General features: G+C 40.6%; 1 protein-coding gene across 2 annotated transcripts in view; it reads left to right on the top strand.

Annotated features, from left to right (window-relative positions):
- The window catches only part of DDX46 (DEAD-box helicase 46), an 88,864-nt gene extending 62,710 nt beyond the window's left edge, over positions 1-26,154 (top strand). The window contains exons 17-23 of one of the 2 annotated variants that reach the window (XM_053566406.1): positions 4,181-4,318; positions 4,922-5,071; positions 9,785-9,961; positions 12,324-12,542; positions 13,481-13,625; positions 23,685-23,758; positions 25,519-26,154. In XM_053566406.1, coding sequence (XP_053422381.1) covers positions 4,181-4,318; positions 4,922-5,071; positions 9,785-9,961; positions 12,324-12,542; positions 13,481-13,625; positions 23,685-23,758; positions 25,519-25,566 — 951 coding nt within the window. In that variant the 3' untranslated portion in view covers positions 25,567-26,154. The remainder of the gene's footprint in view (positions 1-4,180; positions 4,319-4,921; positions 5,072-9,784; positions 9,962-12,323; positions 12,543-13,480; positions 13,626-23,684; positions 23,759-25,518) is intronic. The other variant, XM_053566407.1, reaches the window with a different exon arrangement.

Consider the following 26,154-nt stretch of genomic DNA (forward strand, 5'->3'; position numbering starts at 1 on the left):
GAGAATCACTTAAGCCCAAGAGTTTGAGGTTGCTGTGATCTGTGATGCCACGGCACTCTACGGAGGGTGACATAGACTCTATCTCAAAAAAAACAAAAAAGTAAAAAATAAACAAGCTATTTATACACATATACTACATACATGTCTAAGAACTGTTAAATTTACCAAATATTTCTGCTTTTTATAGGCAGATACTTTAATACTTTGTGTCTCCTTTTGGTCTCTCCCATGCCTAAAAATTTCTGTACATATGCCTGTCAATTTAAGATGGGCTACATCCTGATAAACCCATCACAAATTACGAATGTATCCCAAGTTGAACATCATAGCTTGGTCTAGCCTACAGTTGGACATAATTATATAACACAAAGCTTATTTTGTAGTAAAGTGTTGAATAGTGATGTATTTATTGAACACTGCACTAGAGGTGAAACAGATGGCTGTGTGGGTATTTGAAGTGTGGTTTCTACCAAATGCATGCCGCTTTTGTATCACAAAGTGGAAAAATCATTACGTTGAAGCATGGCAACCTGCGGACCCCCTCTATACGCATATTTATTAATGTATATGGGTCGGGAACTTTCACTGCTTTTTAAAATAAAATTTCAGCAAGGCCTGTTACTTCAGAATTTCATTGTTTTTCTATTTATTTATTTTAGACAGTCTCACTTTGTTGCCCCTGGTAGAGTGCCTTAGCATCATAGCTCACAACAATCTTAAACTCTTGGGCTCAAGTGATTCTGTAGTCTCAACCTCCTGAGTAGCTGGGACTACAGGTGCCCGCCACAATGCCCAAACTCCTTTTTAGAGAAGGGGTTTCACTTTTGCTCAGGCTGATCTCAAACTCCTGAACTCAAGGAATCCACCTGCCTTGGCCTTCCAGAGGGCAATTACCAGTGTGAGCCACTGCATCCTGCCTTCCAGCTATTTTTAGAGATGCGATCTCGATTTTGCTCAGTCTGGTGTCAAACTCTTGAGCTCAGGCAGTCCACCCACTTCAACCTCCCAGAGTGTTAGGATGACAAGCGTTAGCTACCACATCCAGTCTCATTGCTTTTTAAAAATAAATCTTGGGGTCATAGAATACATTCTTCTCTTACACTTATCAGCCCCTTGTGTCACACATGCATATATATACACACATACATTATTTGTTTTTTTTGACTCATCTTTATTCTGGTCCCTATGTGGTTCTAACACTTTCTTTCTGAATGCAGGAGAATATTCCGTTGTTAGAGATACTGATCATGATATACAGTGTTTGATTTTCCAACCCTGTACATTGCATAATGAAGCAATGATAGCATTAATAGTAATAGCCTGCATTTATGGAAGACTTAATATCTGTTCTAAGTGCTTTACATATATCATCTTGTTTCATCTGAGATAGAAATTATTACTTTATTTTACAGATGAGAAAAATTAAGGTACATATAAGTTTAGTCACTTACCCAAGGTTATACAGCTACTAAGTAGTGATGACATTAATTATCATTATTTTTTATGGAGACAGAGTGTCACTTTGTCACCCAGGCTGGAGTTCAGTGTCACCATGATAGCCCACTGCAGTCTCCAACTCCTGGGCTTAAATTAAGATCCTCTTCTCTCTGCTTCCCAAATAGCTAGGACCACAGGTATGAGCCACTGCATCTAGTCAGCATTTATTTCTATAACCTGAGCCTTCTGAGGAGTTAGGAAGCTTTTTTTATAAAGGGACCAAAATTGTAGCCACTTAATGGTCTTTGTTACATACTTCTTTTTCTCCTCCTTTGTGTCTGTGCGTGTGTGTGCGTATATTTATATCCACCTCAAAATGTAAAAATTTTTAGTTCATGGGCAGTTTAGTACAAAAGCAGACCATGGGTCACACATACAGTGGCCATTTAGATATTCTAGAAATAAACTCTTTTTGAGACATAGTCTCACTCTGACACCCAGACTGGCATCATTATATCTCATTGCAACTGCAAATGCCCAATTAGCTGGAATTATAGGCATGCACCACCACACCTGGCTAATTTTTCTATTTTTATTTTTTTTTTTTGTAGAGACAGAGTCTCACTTTATGGCCCTCAATAGAGTGCCGTGGCTTCACACAGCTCACAGCAACCTCCAACTTTTGGGCTTAAGCGATTCTCTTGCCTCAGCCTCCCGAGTAGCTGGGACTACAGGCGCCCGCCACAACACCCGGCTATTTTTTGGTTGCAGTTTGGCCGGGGCCGGGTCTGAACCCGCCACCCTCGGTATATGGGTTGGCGCCCCACCGACTGAGCCACAGGCGCTGCCCTAATTTTTCTATTTTTAATAGAGACAGGGTCTCACTATTGCCTAGGCTGATCTTGGATTCCTGAGCTCAGGCAATCCTCCCACCTCTTCACTCCCAGAGGGTTAGGATTATAGACACGAGCCATCACGCCCTGTCCTGAAATAAACCAAACCCTCAAACCATGTTTTAAAATGTGTAACAATTCACTGGTAAGATTAGAATGTTTTGTGAAAAGGGCAGGTTGAATGGTTTAGAGAGGGAGGTGATACACCTGATCTGATTTTTACAAAAGTTAAAAAATAATTACATAAAAACAATTCAGGCTGGGCATGGATACTCACATCTGTAATCATACTACTCTTTTAGGCCCAGGGAGGAGTATCACTTGTGCTTAGGAGTTTGAGACTGGCCTGTCCCTACAAAGAATAGAAAAATTAGTCAGGCATTGTCACTCATGCTTGTAGTCTCATCTACTCAGGAGGCTGAGGGAGGAGGATTGCTTGAGCCCATGTGTTTGAGGTTACCGTGAGCTACAATGACACCATAGCCCTCTACCAAGGGGACAGAACAAGACTCTCTCAAAAACAAATCAAAACTGGCCATGTGAGCTGGCTCATCCTGTAGTCCTAGCACTCTGGGAGGCTCAGGTGGGTGGATTGCTCAGGCTCAGGAGTTCCACATCAGTCTGAGCAAGAACAAGACCCCATCTCTACTAAAAATAGAAAAATTAGCTGGGTGTCGTCATAGGTGCCTGTAGTCCCAGCCACTAGGCATGATGCCATGGCCCTCTACCCAGGGCAACTCTTTCTCTCCCCCAAAAAACCCTACAAACCCCAATCCATTTGTGTATATAACAAACATATATGCACGTATATTTATACATATAATCCATGTATGTATACTTGTATTTTTATGTTTTATTTATCGTAAAAGAAAATGTGGGAAGATACATTCTAGGAAGTTAACATGAGTAACTGTGGTGTAGGAGGAAGCAGAGGATGGGAACGCAAGGAAAAAGAAAATTAAAATACTACATTAAAGAAAATTAGGCCCGGCTCAGTGGCTCATGTCTGTAATCCCAGCACTTGGGAGGCTGAGGCGGGTCCATTGCCTGAGCTCACAAGTTCAAGATCTGTCTGAGCCGGAGTGAAACCTTGTCTCTGAATAATAGCCCGGTGTTGTGGTGGGCTCCTATAGTCCCTGCTACTTGGGAGGCTAACACAAGAGAATTGCTTAAGCCCAAGAGTTGGAAGTTGCTATGAGCTATGACGCCATGGCACTATACCAAGAGTGACAAAGTGAGACTGTCTCACAAAAAAAAATCTATAGGTACAACATAGTTATGTGTTTAAATGGCACATATTTATATTTATGCATAAAGAAATTAGAATTTATTGTTTTGAGACTGTCTTTCTTTTGCCTGGGATAGAGTGCAGTGGTGCATTCGTAGCTCGCTGTAGCCTCCAACTCCTAAAGCTTAAGCGATCTTCCTGTCTCAGCCTCCCAAGTAGCTGGGACTATACACCTGGGTATACTGTGCCCAGGTGATTTTTTTATTTTTTGTTGAGATGAGGGTTTTGCTTTGTTGCCCAGGCTGTTATTTTAACTCCTGACTTGGAGTGATCCTCTTGCCTGGACATGTCAGAGCAGTGAGCTTATACTCAAGAGCCACTGCACCTAGCCTGAATTAGATACTTTTTAGTTTTGCTTATCTTAGCTTTAACTATGAGACCTGGATATTTCACTTTGAATTATTAAAGAATTTAGTAGTCCTTTTGTGGCATTTACAATTGTTTAGTAATGGTATCAGTCTCATGAGGATTTATTAAGTGGTTCAGCTTTCATTTTACCTGTGACCTAAGTAGGATTCATCTTATTAGTGTCTAATAATTCTACTTTTTCATCATTCGTTAGGGTTATGCCTACACTTTTATCACAGAAGATCAAGCTCGCTATGCTGGTGACATAATTAAAGCTCTTGAGTTGTCAGGGACTGCAGTACCTCCTGACCTAGAGAAACTTTGGAGTGATTTCAAAGATCAACAGAAAGCTGTAAGTTTTTTAACCCACTTTATGCTTATTCAAATCATTAATGTGTTCTAAACCTTAAATATTTAATACTTTTGTTATTATTTGGGTATTTTATTAGAACTTTGTCGTTTATCTCTTTTTGTTGTTGTTTTTAGAGACAGAGTCTTACTTTGTCACCCTTGGTAGAATGCTGTGGCATCACAGCTCATAGCAACCTCTAGCTCTTGGGCTTAGGTGATTCTCTTGCCTCAGCCTCCCAAGTAGCTGGGACTACAGGCGCATGCCACAATGCCCGGCTATTTTTTGTTGCAGTTGGCCGGGGCCGGGTTTGAACCTGTCATCCTCGGTATATGGGGCCAGCACCCTACTCACTGAGCCACTGGCACCGCCCTATCATTTATCTCTTTAGAGAGGGGGGAAAAAAGATTGAAAACAATCTGATCTTTTGCTTGAACTGAGTGTTTTGTGATGCCTATGTGGAGCTCTTATTTTTTCCACATAATGGAAGAAATATTTTTGTTATATTGGCATAAACCACCTTGAAAAATATTTAATTGGTATGCATTTCTAAACATTAAAGTATTTACTATGTGATAAACTTTTTTGTTTTTGTGTTTTTGAAAGGAGGGGAAAATAATTAAAAAGAGTAGTGGGTTCTCTGGTAAGGGATTCAAGTTTGATGAAACAGAACAAGCTTTGGCTAATGAGAGGAAGAAGTTACAAAAAGCGGCTCTGGGTCTGCAAGATTCAGATGATGAAGATGCTGCAGTTGATGTAAGTATTGTTCTAACCCTCTGTTTTGCCTGTTGAAGCAGTTAGTCCTTTTGTTCTGGAGGTCTTGCCATTGACTTGTTGAAATAGCCAGTCACTGGGCATCTTCTTAGTGTGTGCTCTTCTTACCCTTTTTCTTTGTGTGTGTATGTACATTTGTGTACATGTGTCTGTTTACATGCCCTCATATTTATGTATTTTTATTAAAATGGGATCATATGCCTTTATAATCTTCTTGGTAGCAGTAGTGTGTAGAATTCTTCCCATTTTAGTGAATTTGCTTTTAAATTATTCTTTTATTTCTTTGTTTTTTTTTTTTTTAAAGACAAGAGTCTTGTTTTTTTTCACCCTTGCTAGAGTACCGTGGCGTCACAGCTCAGAGCAACCTCCAGCTCTTGGGCTTAGGCGATTCTCTTGCCTCAGCCTCCTGAGTAACTGGGACTATAGGCGCTTGCCACAACACCCGGCTATTTTTTGCTGCAGTTTGGCCGGGGCCGGTTTTGAACCCCCGACCCTTGGTATATGGGGCCAGTGCTCTACCCACTGAGCCACAGGCACTGCCCACAAGTTATTCTTTAAGAGCCATATAATTTGGGCTATATAATTTGTTATATTGATATTTCACAGTTGAATAAATGAAACTCCTTATTTTTAATATGGATTGTTTCCATGTAATTTACTCTTTGGAATATACTTTACTATTATAAATTATACTTCATTGTACATCCTTACACATTTAATTTTACAGTCTCATTAAAACAAGTTGGGTTTTTTTTGAGACAGAATCTTACTTTGTTGTCCTCGGTAGAGTGCCATGACGTCATAGCTCACAGCAACCTCAAACTCTTGGGCTTAAGCTATCCTCTTGCCTCAGTTTTTCATTTTTATAGTAGAGATGGGGTCTCACTCTTGCTCAGGTTGGTCTTAGACTCCTGAGCTTAAGCAGTCCATCCACTTTAGCCTCCCAGAGAGCTAGGATTACAGGCATGAGCCACTTCGCCCAGCTAGTTGTCAACATCTGTCGAGTACTATTCAGTTGCCACACACTGTGCCAATTACTTTACAGGGATATTTTATTCACAATAGCCATTCAAAATAGAGGACTCAAGAGTATTCTCATTTTATAATTGAATAGATTGTGGGTTAGAATGAAATACCCTTTTCAGGTTTACACAGTTATTGTGGAGAAGAACTGGAACTAGTGCTTAGTATATTCTTATCGAAGCCCGTGTTCTTTTTTTTTTTTTTTGTAGAGACAGAGTCTCACTTTATGGCCCTCGGTAGAGTGCCGTGGCCTCACACAGCTCACAGCAACCTCCAACTCCTGGGCTTAAGCGATTCTCTTGCCTCAGCCTCCCTAGTAGCTGGGTCTACAGGCGCCCGGCCCGGCTATTTTTTGGTTACAGTTTTGGCTGGGGCCGGGTTTGAACCCGCCACCCTCGGTATATGGGGCTGGCGCCTTACCGACTGAGCCACAGGCGCCGCCCGAAGCCCGTGTTCTTAATAAGCTTATGGCATTGTTGATGATCCACTGAGGAGTGACTGAGAGCTCAATCAGTTGGGGGTTTCACAGAATCTATCTTTGGAACTCTAAGAAGCTTTAGAACAGGTTGTTTCTACCCTTTCTGGAAAATTTGTTAAGTATTAGCAATACTTCCCTCTTGATGTGTAGAACATACACTATTACATCAAGGATAACGCAAAGCTTTAATTACAGAATCTTGTTTAACTTTGCTTAACCCAGAACTTCCCTGATATACTTGATCATACAATACTGTTTTTCATTTTATCATATTAAGCTTTAGCTCAAAACAGTGCTGGAAATTAGGAATTCAGTTTGTTTTTGTCATGGAGGAAATTGATGCCAAGAAAAAGTATTTGATTCAAGACCACACTGGGGATTAAACACAACCAGAACCAGAATCCAGGCCTTGCTTTCTATTAACTGTAGGCCATTTCTTTTTAGTATGCATGCTGGCTGAAAATTCCATAAAGTTATTATTTTAGTGATCTATTACTGTGTAACAAATTAAAACTTACCAGGTTAGGGCGGCGCCTGTAGCTCAGAGGAGTAAGGTGCTGGTCCCATATGCCAGAGGTGGTGGGTTCAAGCCCAGCCCTGGCCAAAAACTGCAAAAAAAAAAAAAAAAAAAAAAAGAACAATAAAACTTACCAGGTTAAAGCAAAACATTTATCTTCTCATATGTCCTGAGAGTCAGGATATCAGGAGCAGGTTAGCCAGGTAGTTCTGTTTTAGGCTTCTAGGAGGTTGTAGTCAAGCTGCATGACTAATAATAGATGATCTGCTTCCAAGATGGTTCACTCATTTTGATATTTACAGGATCCCACAATTTTTCACTCTGCCACTGTGACCTCACCACATAGCAAAGTGCATGATCCGAGAAAGAGTAAAGAATAAGCTTTAGTGCTTTTCATGACTGGTCTCTAAAGTCACACACTATCACTTGTATATATGTTATTCTATTAGAAGGAAATCACTAGGTTAAGGGGAGGCCCTACTTCTTGAAGGGAAGAGTATTAAATAATTTAAATCCGCCTCTGTCTCTTTTTATTGTAATAATTTTCCTTTATTTGTGATGTTTTTTCTTTTGCTTTTCCTTTTTCTTTTTTTTTTGAGACAGAGTCTCAAGCTGTTGCCCTGGGTAGAGTGCCGTGACATTGCTCACAGCAACCTAAAACTCTTGGGCTTAAGTGATTCTCTTTCTTCAGCCTCCCAAGTAACTGGGATGACAGCCGCCCACCACAACACCCAGCTATGTTTTGTTGTTGTTGTTCGGCAGACCCTGGCTGGATTCGAACCTGCCAGCTCCCGTGTATGTGGTTGGCACCCTAGCCGCTGAGCTACAGGTGCTGAGCCCCTTTATCTGTGATTTTGCTTTGTGTAGTGGTCAACTGGAGTGTGAAAATATTACAGTAGTATATTGTATAATATTATAGAGAGCATATTCATATAACTTTTATTACAGTATATTGGTGTAATTGTTCTATTTTGTTAGTTATTGTTGTTAATCTCTCACTGCGCCTAATTTATAAATTAAGTTTTATCATAGATATATATGTATAGGAAAAACATATGTAGGATAGTATATACAGGGCGTGGTACTTGTCCAAGGTTTCAGCCATCCACTGGATGTCTTGGAACATATCCCCTTCAGATAAAGTAGGTCTACTGTACTTTTCACAATTGTTGAAAATCTCATGATGAAATAAATTGATTGTTTCTTTGGTTGTCAAAATAATGTATAATTTTATTAAGAATATGAACAGTATTTAAGTGAATAAAGTAAAAAGCAAATTATCAACTAGCACTGTATACATTCCTCATTCTTGATTTTATGTACTTGTTTGGATTTTATTGCAGAGCATAGTACATTAAAAGTTTAATTTAAAAGTTTATCTCAGTTAAATGTTGAGTTTAAAACTAGTTGATAAGTATAACCTATTACTAGGTATTGAGTGCTTTTTTTTGTGTTTTATTTTTTGAGACAGTTTTACTGTGCCCCTCTCGATAGAGTGCTGTGGCGTCACAGCTCACAGCAACCTCAAACCCTTGGGCTTCAGAGATTCTCTTGCCTCAGCCTCCCAAGTAGCTGGGACTACAGGTGCCCACCACAATGCCTGGCTTTTTTTTTTTTTTTTTTTGGTGGCAGTTGTTTAGCTGGCTCAGGCCAGGTGGTCGATGCCATACCACTGTGCTACAGGCGCCAAGCCAGTAATGAGTGTTTTTTTTTTTTTTTTTTGTGGTTTTTGGCTGAGGCTGGGTTTGAACCCACCACCTCCAGCATATGGGACTGGCACCCTATCCCTTTGAGCCACAGGCGCCGCCAGTAATGAGTGCTTTTAAACGAAGATTAAGTTGGCTGTTTTTATTCCAGTAAAAGGACTTTCTAAATTAACTAGTATTTAAACCTGGAACAAGCTTTTCTCTGCATTTGAGAGTTAGAGAATAAAGCCTTATTAACCTAAACTGAATTTACGAAGGGATTTGTTTCTTTTTAGTCAGTGTGTCAGTAGTTACTGTTGGGCAGACAGCATTTTTAAAAGAATTGTAAATAGTAGTAGGGCTCATGTGACTTCTGGAGAGTTGGGGCTTTGATTGTTGATCTTACCTTGACAGGAAAGCCAACCTTCATTCAAAGGAGTAAGGCAGGAAGACTTTTCTGATTCTCTTACTCAGTTTTTAAGGCAAATCCAGTTGCATTTTATGAATTTGGAAGAGTTTTAGAAGCCCTGCATTAGGAACATGTTATGCTACTGCTTCTGAGAATTACTGACTGTATTTTAAAATATCCATTGGCTGCTCTTCTACCCTCTCATTGCCGTGTAATTTGGCCTCAAGGCTTGAACACTAGAGTAATTCAGCTCCATCATATTGGCTGTTCCGTCTTAACAACACGTTTCCTCATTACTGAACTGAGATGTATTTTCTGGACCTCTTAGGAGTCTGATTAAGTGGTTCATGCCTTTTTGTTGTTATTTTTGTTCACCCTAAACAACTGATTTTGAAATGAAATGTGTTACTTTTAACAACAGGTAGTATATGTTTCTAATGATTTGTTCAGTGAAATTTACTAAGTGTGATTGATTATAGCCTTTGGGTGGAAACATTCTTTAGTTGTTTCTGTAGATGTACCTAATTTTGTATTTCTAATCCAATTTTTACTGATCCTTCTTTTTTTTTAACCCTTGGTCTAGATTGATGAGCAAATTGAGAGCATGTTTAATTCAAAGAAGAGAGTAAAGGATATGGCTGCTCCTGGAACATCAAGTGTCCCTGCTCCAACTGCAGGAAATGCTGAGAAATTAGAAATTGCTAAGAGATTGGCTCTTAGAATCAATGCTCAGAAGAATTTAGGCATCGAGTCTCAGGTATTAAGTAATTTGTTCCAAGTCTCAGTCAGTATTTTTTTTTTTTTCCTTTTTTTTTTTTGCAGTTTTTTTTTTTTTTTTTTGGCCGGGGCTGGGTTTGAACCCGCCACCTCTGGCATATGGGGCTGGTGCCCTACTTTTTTCCTTTTTTGATACAGGTTTCATGTTACCCAAGCTGGAGTACAGTGGCATTATGATAGCTCACTGCAGCCCCAAACTCCTGAGCTCAAGCAACTCCCTGCCTCAGCCTTCTGAGTAGTTAAGACTACAGGCATGTACCACCATGCCTGGCTAATTTTTTTTTTTTTTTTTTTTTTTTTTTTAATTTTGTAGGGGCAGGGTCTCTTATGTTGTCCAGGCTGGTCTTGAACATGTGACTTCAAGTGATCCTCTTGCCTTTGTACCTCAGCCTCCTAAAGTGCTAGGATTAACAGGCACGAGTCACCACGGCTGGCCTCAGTCAATATTTTTTTTTAAGTTCTTTGATTTTTAAATACTTTTTAATAATCATGTTGAGTATGAGCGAATAACCAAGTTGTCTTTGATAGTAAGTTTGTTGGAATTTAACATTCTCTGTGGATAATTGCATTTGTATGCTCTCTCTAGTGTGCTTAACTAAGGACTTTATGCCTATTTTGGAACACCTATTAGGTTTGTTAGCCATAGTTTTATTTTATTAAAAATAAAGTTGTTTGTGTGTGAGAGAGAGACAGACAGGTAGAGTGTAGTGGCAGAGTCATAGTTCATTACAGCCTTGAACTTTTGGAGCTCAGCTAATCCTCCTGCCTCAGCCTCTCAAGTAGCTAGGACTACAGGCACACACCACTACATCTAGCTAATTAAAATAATTGGGGGAGGGGAGCCTTAAACTCCTGGCCTCAAGCAGTCCTCCTGTCTAGACCTCCCAAAATGCTGAGATTATAGGCATGAGCCAGCATGCCAGACTGATAGTTTTATAGAACAGTATTCTGATTGATCTTACCCAGATCTTAAGACAGTATTTGTCTTTGTTTGTTTGTTTGTTTTTGAGCCAGAGTCTTGCTTTTGTTACCCTTGGTATCGTGCCCTGGTGTCATACCTCACAGCATCCTCAAACTCTTGGGCTCAACTGATTCTCTTGCCTTAGCCTCCCAAGTAGCTGGGACTACAGGTGCCCACCACAATACCCAGCTATTTTTTTAGAGACGGGGTCTTGTTTTGACTCAGGCTGGTCTTGAACCCGTGATCTCAGGCGTCTACCTGCCTCAGCCTCCCAGAGTGCTAAGATTACAGGTGTGAGCCACTTCACCATTTTTCTTTGTTGATCTGCTTTTATTGGATAGGTTATTGGGCACATAATTCTCTGCATGTATGAACTCCCAGTTATCTGACTGTGTTATCAAACTAACATGGGTTTAAACAGTGGAGAAATGCTGTTTTTAAATATTTCACATGGCATCTTTTTCTTGGAAGATTTTGTGTCAATTTCTTTCTTTTTTTTTTTTTTTTTTGTGGTTTTTGGCCGGGGCTGGGTTTGAACCCGCCACCTCCGGCATATGGGACCAGCACCCTACTCCTTGAGCCATAGGCGCCTCCCGATTTTGTGTCAATTTCTAAGGATAAATTTTGATAGCATTTCCCAAGAATGGTTTGTTAATTTCAACAATTTGAAGATTTTGAGTAAGTAATTTACTCTAATTTATTGAGTGTTGAGTTGGGTCATAAGGGAGGAGGAGCTAAATGATGGTAGTGCTACAAAGATTCAGAAGAAACTTCTAGGAGTCACACAGTATGTAAATGATTTTGGGTATGTTTACTATATTCAGTGTTGAGAGTTAGCTAATTATCAAGTGCTTGTCTGTGATCTAGTAGAATGCAGTACAACCTCCATAGTTGACTGCCTCCCTACATTGACCACCTCCTTAAGTTGATCTAATTTTCATAGATGGGCCATAGACCACATCTACAATTTGGTACGGTAGGCCTAGTTGACCACCATCATATGTTGACTAGTTTGTTACAGTCCCTTGGATGGTAAACTTGGAAAGGTTCTACTGTACATTCCTCCATTTTCTTTTTTTTTTTTGTTTGGCCGGGGCTAGGTTTGAACCCACCACCTCTGGCATATGGGGCCGGCACCCTACTCCTTTGAGCCACAGGCGCCGCCCATTCTTCCATTTTTTTAACAGGGAGATACATTAAGGTATTAATTTTTAATATATATTGTTAAATTATACATATGGGTGGGACTATACATAAGAAATATGTTTATTCATTTATTTATTAAACTTTAATACAGAGGCTTTTTAGAGAATAATTTGTGGTAGTCCCTGTACCTTTCTCTACCCTCATTTGAGATTTGACTGTAGGTCTTTTTTAACTGCAGGATGTAATGCAACAGGCCACCAATGCAATTCTCAGAGGTGGCACCATTCTGGCTCCCACTGTGTCTGCGAAGACGATTGCAGAGCAACTTGCTGAGAAGATCAATGCCAAGCTCAATTATGTGCCTTTAGAGAAACAAGAAGAAGAGAGGCAGGATGGTGGACAGAATGAATCATTTAAGAGATATGAGGAAGAATTAGAGATTAATGATTTCCCGCAGGCAAGTAACTTTTTTTTTTTTTAACGAGAAAACTAACTTTATTATATTTCTTCCCACTTAAATTTCCGGGCTAAATATCTTCACTGACGTAACAGATTTAAACTTTTTTTTTTTTTTTTTGGCCGGGGCTGGGTATGAACCCGCCACCTCCGGCATGTGGGACCGGCGTCCTACCCGCTGAGCCACAGGCGCCGCCCGATTTAAACTTTTTTTATCTTGAAATGGAAACTCTGACTCTTTAGGAGCAACATCTAATCCTTTTCTTTGAGACAGAGTCTCACTTTGCCACCTTCAGTAGAGTGCTGTGGCATCACAGCTCCCAGCAACCTCCAACTCTTGGGCTTAAGTGATTCTCTTGCCTCAGCCTCCCAAGTAGGTGGGACTACAGATGCCTGCCACAATGCCCGGCTATTGTTTTTTTTTTTTTTTTTTGTGGTTATCATTGTTGTTTAGCAGGCCCGGAGTGAGTTTGAACCTGCCTGCCTCAGTGTATGTGGCCAGCACCCTAACTGGGGCTACAGGTGCTGAGCCGTAACAGCTAATCTTTAAAACACATGAGCATTGTAATACCCTGTTTCCCTGAAAATAAGACACCCTCCAAAAATAAGACCTACTTACAGGAAAGATAAGACTTCCCCTGAAAATAAGACCTAGCGCATCTTTGGAAGCACACCTTAAAATAAGACACTGTTTTATTTTCGGGGAAACAGGGTAATTTACTTTTTACCTAAGTAATAGGCAATAGGACAATAGAAATTTGGTTTTAATGAATAACTTCAAGGTATGTTAGGATCTAAATGAACTTACCATGTAGGTATGTGTTAATAATAGTCGTCATATTGCCCGTAATATATTAGCCATATTACTGTTTGTCAACACACCAGGGTTTTTTATCCTGTTATGATGTGATTTTTTTCTCCCCTACCCTCTTCTTTTAGACTGCTAGGTGGAAAGTTACTTCTAAGGAAGCTCTGCAGAGAATCAGTGAATACTCTGAAGCTGCAATTACAATCAGAGGAACATACTTCCCTCCTGGCAAAGAACCTAAGGAAGGAGAGCGGAAAATTTACTTGGCAATTGAAAGTATGTATTGTTGGTTCTGTTTCAGGCTTGAGTTGGATCAAAATTGATCGGGCAGGTCCTATGGCTCAGTGAGGAGGGCACCAGCCCCATACACTGGAGGTGGCGAGTTCAAACCTGGCCCTGGCCAAAAACTGCCAAAAAAAAAATTAGGGCAGCACCTGTGGCTCAAAGGAGTAGGGCGCCAGCCCCATATGCCAGAGGTGGCAGGTTCGAACCCAGCCCCTGCCAAAAACTGCAAAAAAAAAAAAAAAATTTGATGTACATGTAATAGATGCAGAGAGAATGGGAAAACAAGCCTCGAGAGGACTGAAAGTAAGAAACATCTATGAGGGCGGCACCTGTGGCTCAGTCGGTAGGGCGCCGGCCCCATATACCGAGGGTGGTGGGTTCAAGCCCGGCCCCGGCCAAACTGCAACCAAAGAATAGCCGGGCGTTGTGGCGGGCGCCTGTAGTCCCAGCTGCAAGGGAGGCTGAGACAAGAGAATCGCTTGGGCCCATGAGTTGGAGGTTGCTGTGAGCTGTGTGAGGCCACGGCACTCTACCGAGGACCATAAAGTGAGACTCTGTCTCTACAAAAAAAAAAAAAAAAGAAACATCTATGAGAAAAAAATAGTTTCATATATCATTGGAAGCTTTTTTTTTTAAGAGACAGAGTTTCACTTTGTCACCCTTGGTAGAGTGCGGTGGCATCATAGCTCACAGTAACCTCTAGCTCTTGGGCTTAGGCAATTCTCTTGCCTTAGCCTTCCAAGTAGCTGGGACTACAGGCATCCTCCACAATGCCCAGCTATTTATTGTTGCAGTTTTGGCTGGGGCTGGGTTTAAATCCGCCACCTTCAGTATATGGGCCGGCAACCTACTCACTGAGCCACAGGCACCACCCTCATTTGAAGTCTTTATGTAGAAGTTCAGTAGGTGTGCAAAGGTAAATGATCTGTTTACGGGACTTTCCAGTTTTGACAGTTGAATCAAATTAAAAGTCATTTTTAAAAGCATACATTTTGCCGGGTGCAGTAGCTCACGCCTGTAATCCCAGCACTATGGGAGGCTGAGGAGGGAGAATTGCTTGAGCTCAAGAGTTCAAGACTCGCCTGAGTGACAGTGAGACCCCGACTCATGAAAAAAAAATGGAAAAACCCAGCAGGGCCCCGTGGCCAGCACCTGTAATCCCAGCGGCTTCCGGAGGCTGAGGCAGCGGGGTGTCTGCAGCCTGAGTTAAGGTTGCGGTGAGCTACCACGCCCACTGCCCTATGCTCAGGGGCATAGGGTGGGACCCTGTCTCAACAACACTAACAACAAAAAAGTAAAGAAATAAAAAATAAAGCAACGAAATAAAATTTAAAAAGCCAAAAAAAAAATAAAATAAAAAATAAATAAAAGCATACATTTTAAGGATTGACCCATTTATGCTTGTAGTAAGTGTAATATTCTGACTTCAGTTTAGGTCCATATATGTACCATTGTACCTGTGTTGATGTACTTGACAATGTCCTCCAAGTCTCTCAGGCTTTATTAATTTTTTTGCATTCTTTTTTTTTTTTCCTGCCCTCTTCAAGTTTGATCTCAATTGACTGTCTTCAAGATCAGTGATTCTTTTTTTTACTTTCCTTTTTTGAGATGGAGTCTTCCTATGTTGCCCAAGCTGGTCTTGTACTCCTTGTCTTAAGCAATCTTCCTGTCTGAGCCTTCTGAGCAGCTGGGATTATAGCATTAACCTCCACAGTTAGCTAAATTCAGTGATTCTTTTCTTCTGCCTGCTCAAATATTCTATTGACCCTCTCTAATGAATTTTTCATTTCACTTATTTTACTTTTCAGCTCCAGAATTTATATTTGGTTCCTGTATTTCTAGCTTGTTATCATTATATACTGTAGTTAGACAGTCATCATTTCCCTGGTTTCCTTTAGTTTTTTGTCCATGGTACCTTTAGTTCATAGCAACTTCAAACTCTTGGGCTAAAGCTGTTGTCCAGCCTCAGCTTCCCAAGTACTTGAGACTATAGGCACCCACCACAAGGCTTTGCTCAGGCTGTTCTCGATCTCCTGAGCTCAAGGAATCCTCTCATGTTGGATTCCCAGAATGGTAAGATTACAGGCGTGAGCCACCTGTGCCTGGCTTATTCATTTGTTTCTTTTATTTATTTATTTATTTTTGAGGCAGAGTCTCACTACGTCACCCTTGGTAGAGTGCTATGGGATCACAGCTCACAGCAACATTCTCTTGCCTCAGCCTCCTGAGTAGGTGGGACTACTGGAGCCCACCATAATGCCCAGCTATTTTTCTGTTGCAGCTTGGCTGGGACCGGGTTCGAACCCTCCACCCTCAGTATATGGGGCAGGTGCCCTACCCACTGAGCAACTGGCACCGCCCCAGCTATTTTTTTTGTTGTTGTTGTTGCAGTTATCTTGTTGTTTTCGCTGACCTGGGCCACATTTGAACCCTCCAGCCTCGGTGTATGTGGCCGGCACCCTACCCACTAAGCTACGGGCTCTGCCCTATACAGTCTATATTCTTTTTCGTGTGTGGCTGCTATAGTCAGATAGTGGTTTTTTTTTTTTTCTAAATACTAAGGGAATACAAATTTTTTTGTTACAAGGTACCTTTTATAATGCTTAAGTCAGGGCTAAAATAGTGATTTGACAGTGGTTTCCTTAAATCCCTAGGGAAGAAAAATAGCTATTCCTTCCTGGTGTGTTTTCTGTGTGTACTGGGAGAAGCCTTCAGTTCTCAGCCAGGCATACAGTTCTGCCTTAACTCTCTTTTTATGCTTGCATAGAGTCTGGAGGTCAGCCAGAGAGAGTGAGAGCTTAACGGCCTTCTCAGGTCTTTTCTGATCACGTGCCCAGCCCTGGGCAGGCACATGACCTAAATTCCCATATGTGAGAACTTTACCAAAGCCCTTATTCCCTAAAGCATTTTATTCCCTAGTCTTTCTTATTTGCTTTTTTTTTTCTTTTCTTTGAGACAGAGCCTCGAGCTGTTGCCCTGGGTAGAGTGCCATCACAGCTCACAGCAACCTCCAACTCCTGGGCTCAATCGATTCTCCTGCCTCCACCTCCCAAGTAGCTGGGACTATAGGCACCTGCCACAACGTCCAGCTATTTTTTGGTTGCAGCCATCATTGTTGTTTGGCGGGCCCTGGGCTGGATTCGAACCCACCAGCTCAGGTGTATGTGGCTGGTGCCTTAGCGGCTTCAGCCACAAGCTCCAAGCCTACATTTGCATTTTGGTAAATGTCTCCTGTACTTCCCCAGTAGTTCTAAGTTAGTTGAAGTAAAGGCAAGCCCTTTGAGATGGTCTTTTAGGTAGCTACCAGAAAGGTCAAGACAAAAAAATGACATTTTTTGAGATTGAGCTGGTAGGCCTTCCTCCCTTTCCTCTCTCCCTTTATTTCCTACCTTCCTTCTTTCCTCCCTCCCTTCCTCTTCCTTCACTTCTTTCCTTACTTATAGGTTCTTTCTCTGTCCTGGGCTAGGGTGCAGTGGCATCATCATAGCTTCTGGGTGCCATCCACCTGTGTTAGCCCCCTGGGTAGTTGAGCCTGTGGGTTGTGTGCCACCACTCCCAACTATTTTTCTGTTTTTAATACAGAGTGTGTCTCATTTTTGCTCTGGCTGATTTTTTTCTTTCTCCCTCCCCTCCCCTCCCCTCTCCTTTCCCTCTCAGTTGCCCTGGGATAGAGTGCTATGTTGTCATAGCTCACAGCAACCTCAGACTCTCACTCCAGAGCAGGCATCCTCAAACTTTTTAAACAGGGGCCAATTCACTGTCCCTCAGACTGTTGGAGGACCAGACTATAGTTAAAAAAAAAAAAAACTATGAACAAATTCTTATGCACACTGCACATATCTTATTTTGAAGTAAAAAACAAAACGGGAACAAATACAATTCACACTGCTTCATGTGGCCTGTGGGCTGCAGTTCGAGGATGCCTGCTCTAGAGTAATCCTCTTGCCTCAGCCTCCAGAATAGCTGGGACTACAGGTACCTGCCACAACACTGGGCTAGTTGGTTTTTTTTATTTTTTTTTTGAGACAGTCTCACTTTACTGCCCTTGGTAGAGTGCCATGACGTCACACGGCTCACAGCAACCTCAAGCTCTTGGGCTTACGTGATTCTCTTGCCTCAGCCTCCCCAGCAGCTGGGACTATAGGTGCCCGCCACAATACCCGGCTATTTTTTTGTTGCAGTTTGGCTGGGGTTGGATTTGAACCTGCTACCCTCGGTATATGGGGCCGGCACCCTACTCACTGAGCCACAGGTGCTGCCCACGCTGGGCTAGTTTTTCTGTTTTTTTTTTTTTTAAAGTAGAGATGGGATCTTGCTCTTGCTCAGCTTAGTTTCAAACTCCTGACCTCAAGCAATCTATCTCAGCCTCCCTAAGTGCCAGGATTAAAGTCATGTGCCACCATGCTCAGCCTGTTTTTAAATTTTTCTTGAGTGTTTTCCTGATTTTTGTAAAGTTTTGATTAGTTGCCAAAGTTCAAATAAAATTGATTTTGGCAGGTTTTGAGAATTTATTGCCACTTTTGTGGATGATGACAGGCTTTTGCAGTTCTGTGCTCTGCCATTTTTGCTAACATCACTTTACTTTTGAGACTTTTGGAATTAATGATGAATTACAGCAAAGGTGAACCTTAAGTGTAGCCTTTATGTTTTCCATGTTTTTGCCACTACCATTGCAGTAATTTTCTTAATATTTTTAAGTGGTGTACAAAAGATGTAGGTCCAGAACTATGCACACTGCATTTGTTATTCTCTTTGTGATTCTGAGAAAATGACTTGTATCTATTTCCAGTCAAGGTTGTTTTGTTTTTTTTTTTTTTTGGAGATAGTTTTAGTATGTTGCCCTCGGTAGAGTGCCATGGCATCACACAGCTCACAGCAACCTCCAACTCCTGGGCTTAGGCGATTCCCTTGCGTTAGCCTCCCGAGTAGCTGGGACTATAGGTGCCCGCCACAATGCCCGGCTATTTTTTGGTTGCAGTTTGGCCAGGGCCGGGTTTGAACCTGCCACCCTTGGTATATGGGGCCATTGCCCTGCCCACTGAGCCACAGGTGCTGCCAGCAGAGCACAAGTGTTCCCCCCTCCCCCCAAGAGTCTCACTTGGTCGCCCTCCTTAGAGTGCTGCTGCATCGTAGCTCAAACACTTGGGATTCTCTTGCCTTGGCTTCCTGAATAGCTGGGACTACAGGTGCCCTCCACAACACCCGGTTATTTTTAGAGATTTTGGGGGGGGGGGGTGTTTCACTCTTCCTCGGGCTGGTCTTAAACCTGTGAGTTCAGGCAATCCACCCACCTCGGCCTCTCAGAGTGCTGGGATTACGGGTGTGAGTCTGTAATCCACCCAGCCTCAAGTCAGGTTTTTAAATGGTGTCCTCTCATGTATGCTGAAAGACTTTTAGTCTGCCAGTGACTCAGTGTGTTTGTAAACTGTGTGACACTGTTACTACATAGCAAAATGGGGGTTGCTGGCACTTGAGTCTTCAAGCAACAAAAATTGCAATGACATTTTTTTGCACTTGGAACCGGGCAGGTATTTGCTACTATTTTTATTATGCCTTGCAGAATGGAAATGTAGTGATACATAGAGGAATCTGATGACAAAAATCTTTGGTAGACATGGAGTCAAACTTTTATGTTCAGGCCAGGTGTGGTTATGTTCTGGCCAGCTACGGTGGCTTATGCCTGTAATCCTAACACTCTGGGAGGCAGACATGGGTGGATTGCTCGAGCCTAGGATTTGAAGACCAGCCTGAGCAAGAGTGAGACCCCATCTCTTCTAAAAGTAGAAAAACCAGGTGGGCATGATGGTGCATAACTACAGTCTTACCTACTTGGGAGGCTAAGGCAGGTGGATCACTAGAGCCCAAGAGTTTAAGGTTGCTGTGAGCTATGGTGACGCCACAGCATAGCTCACCGTGATAGAGTGAGACTTTGTCTCAAAAAATAAAAACAAATTTTTATGTTCTGTTTGAATACTATAGATGTCATAAGCAAAACAAGTATTTTAAATTCCTGCTTAAGAAGCTAAATCAGAGACATGATTATTTGCTTTGAAAAGATATCTTTTTGTAGATATCTCTAGATAGCCTGTTCTACAAAAATATATCTTTTTGTAGATATCTTTTTCTTCCCTTTTTTTTTTTCCAGTTTTTGGCCGGGGCTGGGTTTGAACCCATCACCTCCAGCTACTCCTTTGAGCCACAGGCGCTGCCCTTGTAGATTATCTTTATATAGCCTGTTCTATGACCACCACCCCCCCCTTTTTTTTTTTTTTTTTTTTTTACTAGTGGAGAATCCCTTAAAAGCAGCCAAAGTAGTTTTAGGATCAATGAAAGAATTTAACCTGGTCCAAATGGTCAGGCTCTAACTAAAGTAGGAAAAGTATTCTTCTACTTGGATCATTTATTAATTTAACGGTCATTTTTTTGGTATACTGTAATGAACATATCAAAGTTCAGTTTACTTATAACTGTATCAGAGCACATCTGGGGTACTACCATGTAACATCATGAGTGAAATACTGTATACATTCCAGAGCTTATGCTTACTTTTCTTTTCACATAGAATAGTTCTGGTTACTTCTCCCCACTGTGAACTTGCATTGGGTAAATAACATCTAATTTTTATAATAATTTAAGCAAACCCCCCCCCCATAGAAAGACAATCTTGTTGAAAACAAATCTTTAAAAATGTTCTAGAGACATAATGAATGATAGTGAATAAGAGCTGAGGATTGATAATTAAATGATCTAACGCTTTTAGAATTTTCAGAGGTAATTAAAATTTTAAAAGGATCATTTAGTTTTTGAAATATTAACCAAACTCAACTAAACACTAACAGGATGAAAACAGGTGTTGCTAGTGTGGAAGGAGCCTAGTGTCATCTGTTTCTGGTTCTGTAATTGGAGGGACCCCACTGCCTTGCTGGCTCCTTGGAGGCTCTGTTTGGCTCAGCAGTTCGAGGCCTCCCACCAGGCAAAGGGAAGGAGAACAGGAAGGACTTACGTGCCTAGTCAGCCTGTATAATTTATATAGCCTGTTCTGTGACCCTCGTTTTTTTACTAGTGGAGAATCCCTTAAAAGCAGCCAGAGTTTTTTAGGACCAATGAAAGGAAATGCCTCTTTTTCATGGCTACTTATAAACATATGTAACCTATTAACTAAAGATGTTACCTAAATCAGAATTTAAACTGGTCCAAAGGGTCAGGCTCTAAAGTAGGAAAAGTATTCTTCTACTTGGATCTAGGTGCTATTGAAAATAGCACATAGAAAAAATTACGAAAGAAAAATTAATACAGAAGTAACAACAAGCTTCACACTAACTTATGCTAAGTGATATGTTTTCTTTGGGAACTTCATTTTTGTTGTAATTATCAGTCTGACTTCATTCTTGATTCTATCCTTCCCCTCACTGTTAACCACCTCTTTTCCCCTCCAGCACCCACCTTCCCCACACAGCTTGAAAATGTTGTGGTTAGTGGCTGATAGAGGTAGAGGACTTAAATTAGATATGTTGCTGTAATTTCACAGCTATACACTTGTCCCTTTTTTTCCTGTTAAACTTCCTGCATCTTACTCTCATGCCCTCCCCTTTCTTTCTCTTTCTCTCTCCCCTGACCTCCAGTCAGAAAGGTTATTATCCATTTCTAATAAGGGATAGAATTGTCTCACTAAGAATTAATTTACTTTTTTGGTGGGGGTGTGTGTAAAAATGGGCGTCTTGCTATTGCCCAGGCTGGTCTTGAACTCCTAGGCTCAAGTGATCCTCCTTCCTTGGTCTCCCAAAGTGCTAGGAATACAGACATGACCCACCATGACCACATTACTTCTAGCTTGCTTGCTTTCTTTTTTCCTTTCTTTCCTGCTTTTCTTTCTTTCTTTCAAGCAGAGTCTCACTATATCACCCTTGTTAGAGTGTTGTGGGGGTCACAGCTCACAGCAACTTCAAACTCTTGGGCTTAAGCGATTCTCTTGTCTCAGCCTCTTAAGTAGCTGGGACTATGGGCACCCATCACAACACCTGTTTTTTGTTGCAATTGTCATTGTTGTTCAGCTGGCCTGGGCTGGGTTCAAACCCGCCAGCCTGGGTGTATGTGGCTGGTGCCATAACCACTGTGCTACAGGCGCTGAGCTTACTTCTAGGTTTCTTTGCTAGTCAACTCTTAGCATCTTACTTTGATTCTCTTCTTCACTGTTCACATCATGTCAGAAAAAAATCTTCAGCCTCAAAAATGTGCTATCATAGTGAAAACAAATACAATACTGTGAGAGTTTTGTGGGAAAACCTCTTTACTCTGCTTGGAAAAGTCAGGAAAAGCTACCGCTGCTTTTTTTTTTTTTCATTCATCCAACATTTATTGAGGCCCTGTCTGGGTCAGGCATCAGGCTGGACACTGAAACTAGAGATGGCACAGGTAGGTACCTATCATCCTGATGAACACAATCTAGTTGTGGGAGAGATGGCAGCTCCAGCATGCTAGAGGATGGACAGCATCAGGGCTATACCCAAGGCTTAGGAGATGTGGGAACTTAGGAAACGCCAGTGTCACCTGAGCACATGAGCCTTATCCTTGAACTTCAGAGAAGAAAAGGACAAACCTTTTCCTGTGCAGTACTTTAAGCCTCCAGAGTTTTTGCCCATCTAACCTTATCTCAAGAAAAGCTTCTTAAAAGTGATGTTTAAAAGTTAATTGTAGGGGTCGGGCTCAGTGCCTCACACCTGTAATCCTAGCACTCCGGGAAGCTGAGGTGGGTGGATTGCCTGAGCTCTTGGGTTCAAGACCAGCCAGAGCAAGACCCCATCTCTAAAAATAGCCAAACATTGTGGTGAATACCTATAGTCCCAGCTGCTTGGGAAGCTGAGGCAAGAGAATTGCTTAAGCCCAAGAGTTTGAGGTTGCTGTGAGCTATGATGCTATGGCACCCTACTGAGGGTAACAAAATAAGACTCTGTCTTAAAAAAAAAAAGTTATTGTGGGCTGGATATAGTGGCTCCTACTTGTAATGCTAGTACACTGGGAAACCAGGGCAAGAGGATGGCTTGGGGCTGGGAGTTGAACTCCTGGGCTCAAGTAATCCTCCTCCCATACTCAGGAGACCAGCCTGAGTAAAACAGCAAAACCCATCTCTACAAAACAATAGAAAATTTAGCCAGGCATAGTGGTACACACCTGTGGTCCTAGAGGCAGGAGACCACATGAGCCTAGGAGTTTGAGGTTGCTATGAGCTATGATGATACCGTGGCACTCAAGCCTTGGCAACAGAGAGACCCTGTCTCAAAAAGAAAAAGTTATTTTGGTAAACTACTTTTACCCACTCTGTTGTAGTATGTTTATAAGTTTTTCTAGTAGTCTAAAACAATATAAAGAGCAAGAATGAGTTTTTTGTGTCTTAAATCTCTCACAGTATATCATAGTGGTGAATGCTTAATGTCACTTGAATTTCTAACTGTATGCTTCTAATTCTCCTCTTCTAGTCAGCTGTCTTGCTATGTTCTTCATACTCTTTTCCAACCACACTAAACTTCTCTTATTCTTCAACAATTAAGCATTCTTCTGTTAATTCTAGACAGTGCACAAGTGGTTCCCTTCGCAAAATATTCTCCATGGCATCTCTCCTCTCTCCACTTGGCTAGTCTTCCTTTTGTCTTTAAGACTCTTCAAATGACACCTTTCTGAAACATTTGCAACATAATGAAAGTCCAGTCAATATTTGTTAAATGAATAAAGCAGGGAAGTTCAATTTCCCTTTAACCTTTCCTTAACTCTCTTCTGGACAAATTGCTAATTATCCTTTTCACTCTTTCTAATCAACTCATCAGTAACTCTTACTACTACATATAATGTGGCCTCTGGTTACATTTGATACCCTAAAAGTAATCAAAATAATAGCATCCATTATATAATGTGGGTGTTTCTCTACCAGATATTGAAAGGCTATTTTGGCAGTCCTGAACGTCAACTACAGTATGTTTTCTTGGACCTTCATGACATGGATAGAAGTACAGTGCAATTCTAGTAACACTAACAACATGCTTTTCATTCAATCACCAGGTGCCAATGAACTGGCAGTGCAGAAAGCAAAGGCAGAAATCACCAGGCTCATAAAAGAAGAACTGATCCGGTTGGTAAGTGAAAACCTCAAGGGCTTATTTGTTTTGTCTTAATAAGTGTTTTATTGAACTGTAACATAAATACAGACAAGTACACAAATCATCCACACATAGCTTGATGAATTTTCACAAATTTAGCACATTGATACAATCACTAGACAAGAAATAAAGAAAATTATTAACATCTCAGAAGCCATCCCCATAGTGCTCCTTGTCATCATTCATGTCCTCTGAATGTAACCATATGTGACTTTTGAAATCATAGATTAGTTTTGCCTACTTTTGAAAACTGTGTAAGTGGAATCATGTGCTATATATCCTTTTGTATCTAGTTTCCTTCACTCAAAATTATTTTGAGGAGATGAATTCCTGTTGCATGTAGCAATAATTTATTCATTTTTTGTGGCCATATACAGGTGGACATAAAGTGTGTGTGCGATTTACTATGTTTAACTATGTTAAATTGCACACAAACTTATGTCTACCCTATAGTGTTTAATTATATGGATATATAACAATTAATTGATATATTGGATTTTGGGGTTATTCTAGTTTTTTGTTTTTATGAAAATGCTCCCATCTCTTTGGCACACATTGGTATGCTTTTTTCTTGGGTATATACTTTGGAGTAGAATTGCTAATTATAGGGTAGATGTTGCTAAATAGTTTTCCAAAGGAGTTATAACAGTTTATATACTCCTGTCATTGTATGAAAATTTCAATTGTTCTATGTCTTTGCTAACCAATGGTGTTGTTGGGGCCGGGCGAGGTGGCTCACACCTGTAATCCCAGCACTCTGGGAGGCTGAGGTGGGTGAATTGCCTGAGCTCATTAGTTTGAGCCCATTGTGAGCAAAAGTGAGATACCGTGTTTAATAAAAATAGAAAAACTGAGGCAAGAGGATCACTTCAGCCCAAGTTGGAGGTTGCTGTGAGCTGTGATGCCATAGCACTCTACCCAGGGTGACAGCTTGAGACTCTCTCAAAAAAAAAAAAAAAGAAAAAAAAGGTGTTGTTGGTACCTTTAAACTTAGTGACTTCTTAATTTGAGTTTGGAAAAAGTCCTTTACAGACTTCCTTTCCTAAGGGCACAGGCACATCCCTGTGTGGTAGTGCCTATTAAGCTTGTAAACACTCTCTACGGTGTATACATAGTTTTGAGATTATGTTATGGTCCATTTTTTCACTTCCAAGAAACACAGTCAACAGTGTCCTTTCTGATTCACCCATGCAAGTTTCATTCCCCCCACCTTCACCTGCACAGTAGTGTGAGCAATTTTCATCTTGCTTGGCTGGCTGGGAGAGCTTTATTTATTTCCATCCATGTGAATTTTGTGTTTCTTGATTTTTGTATGTCTCGGAACTTTTTTAATGACCCATGTATAAAAACCATATCCTTTCTCTAAGAATGTGATTTTTGAGGACTTTTCTAAAATTCCTCTTATAGAACATTCTTTTGGGATATGAGAAGTTTGAAAGGATACACAGAACAAGAGGGAAGAAGTAAAATAGCCTAAATTAAGTGCAGAAGACTCTTTGACCAAGGAATGCTAGAAAAAAAAAACCAACAAAAACTTGTGCTTGTTGATGCTACTGCCTTAAGGAATAGTTGAGTGAACAAAGAGAAATGATGAATTATTAAACAGTTACTTCTTCCTTAATGCAATGATACAACACTTTTAATTTTGAATATCTGGTATCATAAAGGAAATGATCTTAAACATGTACCTTTTTTTTTGCTTTTTCTGATGATGTATCTTTTATTTTCTCTCATAGCAAAATTCATACCAACCAACAAATAAAGGAAGATACAAAGTCTTATAAATATCTGGAAGAAACTTTTCACCTGTGCTGGTCTGTGATACATGTGGCATTTGTGTGCAGTTTACAATGCATTGTAAATTAAGATTTTTAAAATTCTACCTTACTGATTTTTTAAATATAAAACGCAAGTATTTGCTAAGAAGTCTTCTGTGAGTAAGTACCCCTACAATTAATCAAATTATATTTGAAGCAGGCCTGTTTTCAGAGTATGATGTCCTTTGATGTACAACTTAAATATCACTATTTCAAATACCTGGATAATCTAGAGGTTTAAAATGGAAATATTTGGACTTTGTATAAAAGGAATAAAGTACACAAGATGCTAAGGGGTTCTTTATCCTATACTTTTCAATGAAATTGTGATCATTTCCTGGAAAAGATAAAATTCTCGTATTTTATATCTGCCCTCCCCTTGAGTTTAACTGTTACTTCATTCATTAGAACAACATAGGCTGGAGTTAATTTAAAAATATTATAACAGAAGTTTTACAAAATAGGTTCAGAATTTTTGTTTCAATTTTTATCTTCGTAAATGGGCAATAGGTAGTTGGACTACTTTTGGTTTTTATAAAATTAAAGATTTATAGT

The sequence above is a fragment of the Nycticebus coucang genome, chromosome 17, assembly GCF_027406575.1.
Source record: "Nycticebus coucang isolate mNycCou1 chromosome 17, mNycCou1.pri, whole genome shotgun sequence".
NCBI classification, from domain to species: Eukaryota; Metazoa; Chordata; class Mammalia; order Primates; family Lorisidae; genus Nycticebus; species Nycticebus coucang.